This window comes from Belonocnema kinseyi, chromosome 2 (assembly GCF_010883055.1).
Source record: "Belonocnema kinseyi isolate 2016_QV_RU_SX_M_011 chromosome 2, B_treatae_v1, whole genome shotgun sequence".
Lineage (NCBI taxonomy): Eukaryota > Metazoa > Arthropoda > Insecta > Hymenoptera > Cynipidae > Belonocnema > Belonocnema kinseyi.
The window spans coordinates 71570095-71582685 of record NC_046658.1 but is presented as its reverse complement, the minus strand read 5'-3'; the positions used below and the strand labels follow the sequence as shown (position 1 = coordinate 71582685).

Here is a 12591-nt window from a genome sequence, read left to right as displayed (position 1 = left end):
TTAAATCTGAATAATACCGAATTTAATTTCTCTCGATTTTTCATCAGAAATAAATTTAGACCTTATGCGCGCGCAGAAATCAATGTGACATTTTCAAAGCATGCGCTCGATATGTTTGTAAGGGACTGCACTCGGTGATCGGGGTGATTCCTTGCAATTTGCTGGGTCGGGTGAAAAAAACTCGTGTAAAGTTCGTAAATAATAAAAAAAAAACTAGTGTTGCTGAGCGCGCTTAATCGGGGCGCAATTAAAAAGTGTCTCGAGCGCTAGACGCGTTCAATTATTGCATTCGAAATGGAGTAATTTGGTGGCATTTTTTTAATAATTTAAAAGTAATTTAAAAAATAGTGAATATACCTGTGCCCGGGAATTTATAGTCTCAACATGGATGAAAATTTGAGTCGAGGCTACGTGCAGCTTGGAAAGGCGAGGGGCATGAATGAATTAAAATTCAATGATGGATTTACTCATCTTTCGCCGCCGGTCGACAAGTGCAATTTTATTTATTTTGCACTGGTACTTGCCGGCGTTGGATTTCTTATGCCGTATAATAGGTGATTTCCAATTTTATATAAAAGAATTTTATTTAGAAATTTTCTATCTAAAAAAAGTGATGTTACCAAATATCTCGAAAATACCGGACACATTGTTATCCAAAACCTGATTTGTTTGTTTATCTATTTAAAAAAATTTAGAATTACAAAATAAAAATTTCAAAATACGTTATTTTATTTAGCAATATAATGCATTTCTAAATGCTTCTAAACATTATTCATAAAAAAATTGTAATTGAAAATGATTTTTGAATATTGCCAAATAATTTTGTTCTTGATATTTTGCTAACACACTATAATAATTTATGAATTTTTTCGTACATTTTAAACAGATGACAGAAAGAAAATTGTTGAACATTAACCAAATTTTCGCTACCGATAATAAAAAAATTACAGATACCGAAAACAAGATTCCTTGAAAATTGTTGATTTAGGTTTCATTTTCTAATATTTTGAGATTAAAAAATGTCTTCAAAAATCGACTAAATTTAAAAGATATTTAGAAATTTTGAAACAAATGAAAAATTATTTAAAGATTGTAAAGATTAAAAAAAAAACTTTTTAAGAATTTTGAAAGGTTTCAAGATAATAATACGTTTTACTAAAGATCGTGGTCAGAATTTTATTCACATGATTTTTTATTTTGCAATTTTGCAGTGTTTCAAATTGTTAGAAACATGCAACTACGTTTAAAAGATATTTAAAAATTTCGAAACGATTCAAAAATAATCTTAAACTTTTAAAGATTTAAAATTTTATTGTTTAATGTAGATTTTGAAAAAAAGCTTTTAAAAAATCTTGAAAGGTTTAAAGAGAATGAAAATTTTTGTTTCGATTTGTAAACAAATTCTAATGATTTTTTATTTAAAAAAATTATTTTAAGAAAATATTTAGAAATATTTCAAAATATTTTCAAAAAAGAATCTTGAGAATTTTAAGGATTTTAAGGCAATTTTATTTTTTATTTCAGATAAAATTGGAAAAATCTAAAAACATATTTGGAATATTTAGAAGTTTTAAAAATATTTTAAAAAGTTTAATTTGAAGATTTCAAATTTTTTTGAAAAATACGTTTTTTAAGAATTTCTTTACTTCATAGAGGATAATTTTAAACAATTTTTCATTTAAAAAATTTAATTTAAGAGAACGTTTAAAAATATTTAAAAATATTAAAAACAATTCCAAAAAAAATGTGTGATATTTCAAGCATTTTTTTTTATTTAGCACTATTAAGCAAAAATTAAAAGAAGTATGAGAATATTAAAAGTTTGAAAGAGATTACTTTTTAAAAGATTGCATTTTTCTATCTTTAGAAAAAAACTGTTAATGTTTATTTCCTTGTTCTTAGATCTTAGAATCTAATTTTTTAAATTTAATTTTAGCTCAAATATAAGTATTTGAAATCTATCGAAAAATAGTTATTAGACATTTTAATTTTGAATTAAAAATAATTTTCTCCTTAAATCTAAAAACTACACGTGCGCGTAGCACACGATTGACGAAGCTAGTATTTTTAAGAAGTTATCAATTTATCTGGAATGAAGATGAGAGAATTGATTTTAAATAATATAATTTTTTCAGTCACAATATGAATTGAATAGAATTAAAGTTATTAAAGTGTACATCTCTTTTTGTATTCTAATCTATAAAACGAAATTAGCTGGTAAAAACTAAGGGACAGACTTAAAATTAAATAAAATAAAATCTAATTGGACTTGACAATCATTTTTTGGAGAAAGAATTTTGCTTAAGATTGTTTAAAATGATCTTATTGATCCTAAAGCTTGAAATATTAGTGCAATGTACGCGGATGCGTGTAGCATAGTCACTAATTTAATTGTACCATAACAAAGCAGGTTTATTTTATAAAGCCCAAGAAAATTAGATCACATAATGAGATACACGACGAGAAATATTCTCTTAAATATAACCAGTTATTTTTATTTATATGTATATTTTTGTGAAACTAAACATAAATAAAGTTTAAAATATAAATGGCAATTTGATGTGTAATTAAGTATTCATAGATGTGGACTTTATATCATAAATAGATAATAAATGTATATAAATGCGTGCAAAATATTATTATTACATATGAAAATTAACATTAAACTGAAGTAAAGTAAAATTTGACGAATTATAAACTATATTTTATCTAATTTAGCTTTGTCATTGCTGTGGATTACTTTCAAACGAGGTACCCTGGAACGACAGTGATATTCGACATGTCTGTCGTCTATATTACTATGGCATTCTTTGCAGTCTTCATGAATAATATTCTTGTTGAGACCTTATCCCTTAATACGAGGATAACCTTTGGTATGTAAATTATTTTTTTTATTACGTAATATTTCCATTTATATTTGTATGAATGATTTTATATTTATCATGCAAGTATAGACTATAATTTGTACGCACTAGGGGCGCTTAGAAAAAAATATAAGTCAGAATCCTTACTTAGCTTTTCGATCTTTTTGTTCTGTTTTCGAAGAAGGAATAAATCGCATAATATTAAGAGGTCACAAATCTTAAATTTGGCTGTTTTCGTAAAAAAATCAATTTTTCTTTAAAACTGCAGATCTAAACGAAAAATGATATAATACATAAAAGATGCTGTTCATTAAAAGGAGTATTTTTTGTTCATGTATTTTTATTACTTATGAATATTTAAGGAGATATCTGAAGACGAATTGTATAAAGAAGCGTGAATGATCTATATTACACTTACTAAGAGGTCTTCAAAATAATATATTTTAATTCCGACATTTTTTTATTAGATTTTACAGAATCTCTTTTATGTATATGATTTGAGAATGTTGTATATGGTTTAAAGAAGTTTCTTTATTGTAGCAAGAATAACCCAGTGAATTAAATATGAAACACACGATATTTTCATTTATTTACAATTTGTTAAAATTAGCAGAATATTTTTCTCATTAACAAAATATGACTCACCGCGTGTGTAATGATCCGAAACCGTTGTTTAATTATTTTTTTTATTTTTAAAAGGTAAAAAAAAAACATTGTCAAGGTATTCCCGCACAAACTATTCATCAAGGTAGAATTAAATTCAACTATTTCAATTTGATTCAAATTTTCTATAAGATTTCATTTACCTAGTTTTCTGGACATAACTGGCACAAAAATATATCAAATTATTTTATTTGTATATTAAAATTTTATTTGTTAAGTTCAAGAGTAAGAAAAAAGTAACTTTTATGTGCATAATGAAACTGAGAAAAAATCGAGATCTACAATCTAAAATTTTATTTAATCAAGACAGACGCATTCAACAGTATTTCAATTTATATTTGACATAAGCACAATCAACTTTATTGTTTAATAATAGTTAAAAAGGTATTTTTGCAGCAAATGAAAAATAATATTTTTTTATTTTTATTGCATTATTTAGATTGAAAATTAATTCTTTTTTCAACTGAAAAATTATGTAATTCATTTCTGATAGAAAATGTATTTTTTATATTAATTCATTTAAATTGGTTAAAAAATTATCTGCTTCGTTGAAAATGTAACTATTTCGTTCAAACTTCATCTATTTTTCTAAAAATTTGTCTTTTTTAGGGTAGAAAATTCATTTTTTTGATTGAAAATTAAACTTTTTCGTTAAAAATTAATTTTTTGGGTTGAAGATTTATCATTTTAATTAAAAATTATTTTTTTTTGGTCAAAAATTTAACTATTTCTATGAAAATTCCTTTTATTTATTAGAAATCGAATTATTTTGATAAAAATTAGTTTTTTTTTATTATTTTGTTTTTAACTGAATATGTCAGCTATTCCATTTTTGCTACAAAATTGCTCTTTTTTAGTTTAAAATTTACTTATTTCTTTTAAAACTCGTATTTTTGCGTTGAAAATTTAACATTTTGAATGGAATTTTTTTTATTGCCATAAAAATCTTTCTTGGTTGTAAACTTGCCTCTTTTGTTGAAAATTCCTCTTTTTGGTAAACAAATTAGTATGTTTACGTTAAGGATTCAAATAATTGGTTAAAAATTCGCAGTTTTTGGTTTACTTCAACTGTTTTGGATAAAAAAATTTCAAAAAAATTCAATTAATTTTTTGATCATAACTTATTTGTTTAAAAATTCCCCTTCTCTTGGTTGAAACTTAATTATTTTAACTTAAAATTTATTTCATTCATTTTTGGTTGGAAATTGATTACGTGTGTCTTACTTAATTTGTGGATGAGCCCGTATAAAATTCTGTATATTGTGAAATATTTGATTAACTACATTTTCTTGTAAAGATGACATTATTCGCAAACTTCTGTTGGTGATGAAATGGTAAATAAATCATTTAAATAGTTAAGCCTTTTGAAGTTTCAAAAATATAAAAAAACGAGAGTTCACAAATTGTAGACATTGGTAAGTATTTTAATTTATAAAACTAATTAATTAAAATGTTTAATCAGTAGGTTTGAGCAATTAAATTGACAAAGTCCTTCAAAGTTTTAACCGCTTTGGACTAACAAACTTAAATGTTAAATTATTCGTAACCAAATGCCAAACCTCAAAACAGCAACTTTTGAGCTGGTTTTATTACTACAGGAGATATTCATCCCCGAAAATATGGAAACTATGTAAGGTGTCGATTTTAAATTGAAATTTGTGATATCACATGATCAAAAAGACTAGTTTTGGTTTTGAAGAATTATCATTTAAATTTAAATAATTTAATCAAATATATATTAAAAAATGGTGGATTTTTCCTGCGCTGTGAAAATTCAAATTTTTCTTTTGATGAGTATTTCTGGCTTCGGTTAAATAATAAGGTTCTAGGGGAGTAAATCTTGCATTCTTGTTAGCTAATTTAATTCTTACTGAACTCCTAATTGCATGTGTGTGTGTGTGAAATTGGCAACATTCATTACTTTGAGTTCTTCAAACTCCCCGATCGGCATTGAGGAAAAAAAGACAACAATGCTTTGAAGATTTCCTCGTCACACCTATTTTTTTAAACGGATGTTTATGTTCTTCTAAAAAAAACAGAGTTTATATAAACCAATTTTTGAAAATTTGTAATATTAAATGTTTATATGAATTGTTTTTTAAACCTAAAAATAATTTATATGTGTATTAAAGACATCCCCAGTGAATAGGATAGACGATTCATACTGCTTTATAATCATTTTCTCAAGAAAAATGGATTTTTCTGTGAAAAAAGACAAATTCGCGATCTCTCAATATTATCCAATTATTTCTTCATCCACTTGTATAATTTTGTTCCTCAAGAAGAAAACAAAGAAATCAAAAATGGGAGTTGAGATTCGGATTTCTTTTTTTTGAAAACTCCTATTATACATATTATAAAATAATACATTTAGGAATGTACCTTTTATATTTTATTTATTTCGGAAGATTCGTCAGTTTTAGACAAATGCTTTATGCTGATTTAAAGATTATTCGTTTGAAATTATTAATAATAAAAATAATAAAAATATTTTTAGTTTAATGTAATATTTTTAATTAATATATCGACTTATTTTACTACAAAGGCTTTTTGTGTGCATTTCAGGGTACTTGGTATCTTTCGTAACACTGAATTTCGTTGTTATATGTGAAATCTGGTGGGAACTTTTTGGGGTTTCGACTTCATATACAATTAATTTAGTAGCTGTAGCTGTAGTTTCTCTAGGTTGCACAGGTAAAAATAATTTCAATTGAAATTCAATTTTAATAGTTTTCCTATCAAACAACTTAATTTTTAATATAAATTTCAATTTCTAGTTCAACAGTCTAGTTTTTACGGATATACGTCGATGCTCCCCAGTCGATACACTCAGGCCGTTATGGCTGGAGAAAGTAAGGATTTTTTAAAATAAATTTTGATTAATTTCAGATTAAATTTTTTAAAAATTTTATACATGTATGTAGTCTGTATATATTCAGATTGTTTTCATTAGGTTAATTATTTTGTTATTTTTTAGGTGCAGCTGGTTTTTGGGTATCAGTAAATCGGATATTAACTAAATCTTTGGTGGATGATGAGCGCGGAAATACATCAATGTTTTTCGTTCTTTCAATTTTAACAATCGTGATGTGTTTTGTACTTCACCAGTTGGTTCGAAAAACCGAATTTGTGCAATTCTACGTTACTCTTTGTCAAGAGAGGAATAAAATCACTTTGGAACCAACTGAAGACGTTGGTTTGGTACGTTTTAACTCTGAATTTAAGAATTTTCTTGCTGAGAAAAATAGTTCAAAGACATATGTTTAAACAAATTTAAGATGGACCCTTTGGATCAAGCTGGAGACCCTACAAGAGCACAGTACGGAGTCCTAAAATTACAAACAAGTCCTCTGGGAAATGATTCAGCAGGTGGAAGTGCTGACCTAGCAAATGGTAAATATTTAATTAATGAAAAATGAAAATTGGAAGCCTTTAAATTTATTCACTGAGCGATCTAACTTTTCTTTTGTCCATAAACTTGAAAACTTGGATCTAAATAAACCTAAATATTAAACAATTAAAAAAACACATCATTAAAATTCAGAGCCTCAAAAAACTCATAAATTGGAAGCCATCAAACAATAAAAAATTTTAATTTTGAAGATTCCAATCTTAAAAAAGTTGAAGTACAGCATGAAAAACCGAAAAAAATACTAAAAAAATTTCCCGCCCTTAAAATGGAATAGATTTGAATTTCAAATTTTCAGAATTGAAGATAGAACATCAAATCAGAAGCTCATAATCAGTAGCCTTTGCTCAACAAAGATTCTGATTAAGTTAACAAGGTTTTTGAATTGAATATGAATATTTACAAAAAAAATCTGGCTATTCTAACCAGAATTCTGTTTATCATAACTATAATTTGAGTTATTTACTTATTTTAAACAAATTTTTTGGGGGAATTTGTGTTTTAAAGTAAACTTAAGATTTTTTCGTTAAAACAATCAGAATTTCTTGTAACATTATATTTTCACCGAAACATTTTTTTTAATTTCAACAGAGTTTAATTTGAAACTGGAAACAGCAAACTTTAAATAAATTTAAATTTAATTATGCGCATCCTAAACTTTATAAGTTTCAATTCAATAAATGAATAAAGAATAATTTAATACACTATTCATTTAATAAAGGACACGTAGTCTCGTTGATTACTAAATACATACATGTAAATAAACTTGGAATCAATTAAATTATAATCTCTTATAATAACTTATAATGAATTATAATCAATGATTATAATGTTCTGTGCAAAAAATAAATCCACTGTTTAAAATAACATCAAAAATAATAATTGAAAAAAGTGCATTATACTTTTCAAAACTCAATCATTTCAATTTAAATTGCGAAAAAAAGATTCAAGAATAAATCAATTACAAATTATTTAAATTCAAAGATTTAATTTCTAATTGTTGATTAGAATGTTCTAGTGTTCTTAGAATTTTATGAATTTAAAAGTTTCCCATATGGTAATATATATGCAAAGCAAAACATCAAATCGGCTTTCTGATGCTGCACTGAAGCCTTATTGCAAGACAAAAGGTCTTGCTTTGAGTCAAGAAGAAAACTTAGGATCTTATTTTAAGACAAAAAATGGATTTAAATTAAGGGATAACAAAAACAAGCTGTAACAAATATGAGGTTTTTTCTGTGTGCTGAAATGGATGAACGAAAATTATTATTAAAATTTTCTTTAGAGAAATTAATATTTTTAAACACCAGAAATGTAGGTATATTATTAATTAATTTTATTTTTTAATTATGGTACAGGGCAGTATTCTGCATTCTCATTCAGTAACCCAGTTTACGAACCTAGTGCACCGTCAGGAAATCCTCCTGGTAGTGTTGGTCCAACGTATAAAGTTGAGGATGTAGTTATAATGAGAGGAACTTACAGCAGCAGTCAAACTAGTAGTAAGCCTTGGTCTGGAATCAAAAGTGAGTTTCAAAACTAAAATCAAAATCTAAAATAGGAAATATAAAAAAGAGATAATAATTCCTAATTTTTTTTACAGGAGGACTTCTTGCAAGAGTAGAAGTAGCGAAACTGATATTTCCATACATGGCAAGCATTGGAGTGGCTTATTTTGTGACCTTATGTCTGTACCCGGGAATAGTGTCTGAGATTATTTCCTGCAAATTTGAATCTTGGATGCCGGTTATTTTGATGGCTGCATTCAATGCCGCTGACCTTTTGGGCAAGGTATACTTACATAAAAAATATACAAGTAGTTAAGGATAATATCGGTAAGATAATTCATAAGAATTGTAGAATTTTCAAACAAAAATGTATTTTATTTAAACATAAAAAATGCGATTTTTTCAATCTAAAGAGAGGAATTTCAAACCAAGCAGTTGACTTTTCGAACCGAAAAATGACTTTTTAACCAAATTTTTTAATTAAAAAAAATTAATGATCAATAAAGAAGTTACATCTACAACCAAATAATTAAGCTTTTAATCAAAAGTGACGATTTTTTAACAGAGTATTTGAATTTTTAACCAAAAACTTAGTTGAATTTTCAACCTGCAAAGACGAATTTTTAACCAAATTGTCGAATTTTCACATAGAAAATAATTGAGTTCAACCGCAAACAGTTGCATTTTCAACCAAGTGGTGGAACGTTCAAGCCAAAAAGACGAATTTTTTACATGACAGTTGAATTTTCAACCAAGAACTTTTTTACCAAGAAAGATGATTTTTTCAATCCAAAAAGACGAATTTAACCCAAAATATTGGAATTTTCGAAGAAAAAATATGACTTTTTAACAAAATGGACGAATTAAAACAAAATTAATTAATTGTCAACGAAACAGTTACATTCGCAACCAACTAGTAGAACAAAGATGAATTTTTACCCAATGGTTGCATTTTTAAACATGGAATATTAACCCAAATACTTGAATTTTCAAACCAAAACGACGAATTTTTAGCAGACAGTTGACTATTCAATCCATCAAGACGAATTTTATATCCAAAAAGACTGATCAACAAAATAGATCGTTTTCAAAAAAATAGGTAAACTTTAAACGTTTAAATATTTAGCTTTTAAACAAGTAATTGAATTTTGAATAAAATGGTTAATTCTTAACAAAAAATATAATATTTGTTATTCCTATCAAAAGAGATGAATTTTCGAACAAAAAAGATTAATTTTCTACAAAAAAAATAGATTTTTCAACTAGGTAAGATTGTTCAGTCATGAGAGAAAAACAATTGCAATACATTTTCAAATCAAAAAGGCCATTTCTCTGGAAAATCAGGCAAATTTTCAACCCGAAATACGAATTTTCAAAGTAAAAGTTATTTTTCAACCAAATAGTTCAATTTTAATCTTGAAACAATAGATTTTCAATGTAAGATTAAAAAGTTAAATTTGCAATTGACAAAATTGATTTTCAACCAAACAAAAGAAAATTTTCAAGAAATAATTAAATTTTGAATTAAAGCAATGGATTTTTCACTGATAAAATGGGTTTTTAAAAAAGTAGTTCAACTTTCATAAAAAAAAAATAATTTTCTACTAAAAAAGACGAATTGGCAACAAAATACATAAATATTCAGCTAAATTTTTAAACTACAAACGATACATTTTTAACCAATAATAGAATATTTAAACATTTAGATAAAAAAAATTAATCTTCAGCCAAAAAATCGAATTTTCAGCGAAATAGTTAAATCTTCAACCAATAAAACGAATGTTTAACAAGGTAATTGAATTATCAACCAAGTAGTTAAATTTTTAACCAAAAGAGATTAGTTCTGACACAAAAATGTAATAATAGACTTTTTAATTAAAAATAATTAGCTTTCAACGAAAAATAGTTATATTTTCGAATTGGGTTCTATTTATTCAGTTCGCATTTAAGTGAAAAAACAATAAAAGGTGAAGTTTTTTGATGGGGTTGGAGGTGTAAAGGGGAATTTTTGAAAAAAAGAGTGTGAAGTCTGTGCTTAGATGCTTTACTCCTTAAATAAAATCACTTATTTTCGTTTTTTATAGTTACTTACCTCTCTGACAATTATGTTAAAATTGTATTAAATTTTATTTTACAGATGCTGGCTTCAATTCCGTATGAATGGACACGGACTCAATTATTGTACTTCTCAGTCGCAAGGGCGATTTTGATACCCTTTTTCCTATTGTGTGCGATACCAAGACGATCACCAATTTTGGCTGGAGAAGGATACCCTCTACTATTTTCTTTACTTCTTGGTCTTACAAATGGCATTGTTGGAAGCGTTCCTATGATTCAGGCCCCTAGTAAAGTTCCCGAGGAGCATCGAGAACTTGCAGGTATTTCAATATTTATAAAAAAGATTTTGAAATTAATTATTAAATGTTACTTCTGCGGTACTGGGGTTTTAATACAATAATTTAGCTATTAAAAAAGTGATAAACAATTACATGTAAAAATTTGTTATTCAGGAAACATCATGACGCTTTCTTACACAACCGGACTTACAGTAGGATCTGTTCTAGCCTACATGTTGGATGCATGTTTGGGTCCTCCGATTCAGGCAAAACAAATTTGTCCAAAACCAAGAAAAACTATCGCCTCTGTTGGTAACGTCACTTTGAATATTTTGACAAATGCAGTTTCTTCAACATTTTCCAGTGTTGAAAAAATCACAAGGCTTCCAAAAGTAAAAAGTACAGCTGCTACCTTAACCACCGTCCTAACGACGTCATTGGCTCTCAATAGTACCAATGTTTTAAATAATGGGGTCACAAATTTAACAACTACTGCGTTGCCAAAAATTCTTGCGAACGCTACTGCTACTATCAGTAATACAATCCTTCACTAATTTTATTTTTGTTTTTAAATATTTTATAACTTGAACATTGTTTTTTTTTCTGAAGTTTACGAATAGATGACTTTCTTCTGTTCTGAAAGCTTCTCAGCATTTAGCTTCGTGTATAAAATTAACTTTTTCTTTATTTAATATTCTTTTGTGAAACTCTTTGATGATTGAAACGAAAATTCCGTCAGTCTTCATCTTTGAATACAAAATTAAGATTTAAGCATGTTGCGGTTAGAAATTCTAAATCTAATGTTACCAAAATTTTATTTTCAAGTCGATTTTTAATATGTACTATTTGTTTATTATGTAGATACTTTCTTTTTGTTCTTAATTTTATTATAATTTAAAGCTTGATTTTGAATATTTCTTTTTAATAAGAAAGTAAAATTGTAACGGAACTAATCAAATGCCAAGTAAACCCCTATTTTTGTATAAAGAAAATTTCATTTTAAAATCATTGCTCAACAATTTTGTTTATGACATATCTTAAGAAAGTAGTATCATTAATAATATAAATTAAAAACTATATCAACTTTAGATTTAACTTTTAATTCATATTTTATTTCTTTCATAAAGACATTTTAGGAACTATTATAATTTACAATTGCAATGTTTGATTGTTTCAAGTTGAATTATTTACTTAGTTTCTGTAGAGTATTTATGGAAACAAAAAATTTCTCACAAATTTTGTGGACATAATAATGAAGGCTCTTTAAAATTATTAATTATTAATTTATAAATAAAAATAAGTAAAAAAATAAAATAAGAGAAGAATCGCCTTTTGAAGTTAAGTTGTTTGTGGGCTAGAATACTCAGAGAATATTGCGTTGAATATTGTTAATCGTACTGAATAAATGAAGCTGGTTGATTGTAATTAGAAAAAAAATTATTCATACAATCTCCATCTCTTATCTCCTTGTTGGAAGTTAGTTTAAATGTGCTGCCTTCATATGTGTGCGTGTTTTTGCTGTTGTGAACGAGTTGAAGAATGCAAACATTTTAAAAATAATTTTCTGTTTGTAAACTAGTTTATTTATTTAATTATAAATTAAAATCTTCAAGACTTATTTATTTCAATGAAGAGATTTCTTCTATTATCAATTTAAAGTTTCTGTTTTATTATTTCAACTTTCAATTTCATTTTCATCCTGAAAAAAGACAGAATTTTCATATCATCACAATTGCTGTATCAAAATTCTAATTCATGTTCAAGACTTGAAGATAATTAAATCAAATTTTCATTTTTTAAACGAAATAATG

At 26.2% G+C, this 12591-nt stretch overlaps 1 protein-coding gene across 1 annotated transcript; it reads left to right on the top strand.

The window, feature by feature from the left end:
- Nucleotides 1-384: 384 nt before the first annotated feature.
- Nucleotides 385-11770, top strand: LOC117167529 (equilibrative nucleoside transporter 4). Its single transcript, XM_033352533.1, has 10 exons — nt 385-554; nt 2719-2873; nt 6093-6221; nt 6305-6379; nt 6505-6728; nt 6806-6920; nt 8295-8462; nt 8540-8727; nt 10582-10822; nt 10955-11770. The coding sequence occupies exons 1-10, from the start codon at nt 385-387 to the stop codon at nt 11332-11334; spliced, it is 1845 nt and encodes a 614-aa protein (XP_033208424.1). The 3' UTR covers nt 11335-11770.
- Nucleotides 11771-12591: the final 821 nt, after the last annotated feature.

What these genes read in the sequence shown, in the direction of transcription:
- LOC117167529 (XM_033352533.1), top strand. Translation starts at nt 385, where the DNA reads ATGGATGAAAATTTGAGTCGAGGCTACGTGCAGCTTGGAAAGGCGAGG. An exon ending in TAATACGAGGATAACCTTTG is followed by an intron (nt 2,874 to 6,092) that starts GTATGTAAATTA and finishes TGTGCATTTCAG; the next exon opens with GGTACTTGGTATCTTTCGTA. An exon ending in CAACTGAAGACGTTGGTTTG is followed by an intron (nt 6,729 to 6,805) that starts GTACGTTTTAAC and finishes AACAAATTTAAG; the next exon opens with ATGGACCCTTTGGATCAAGC.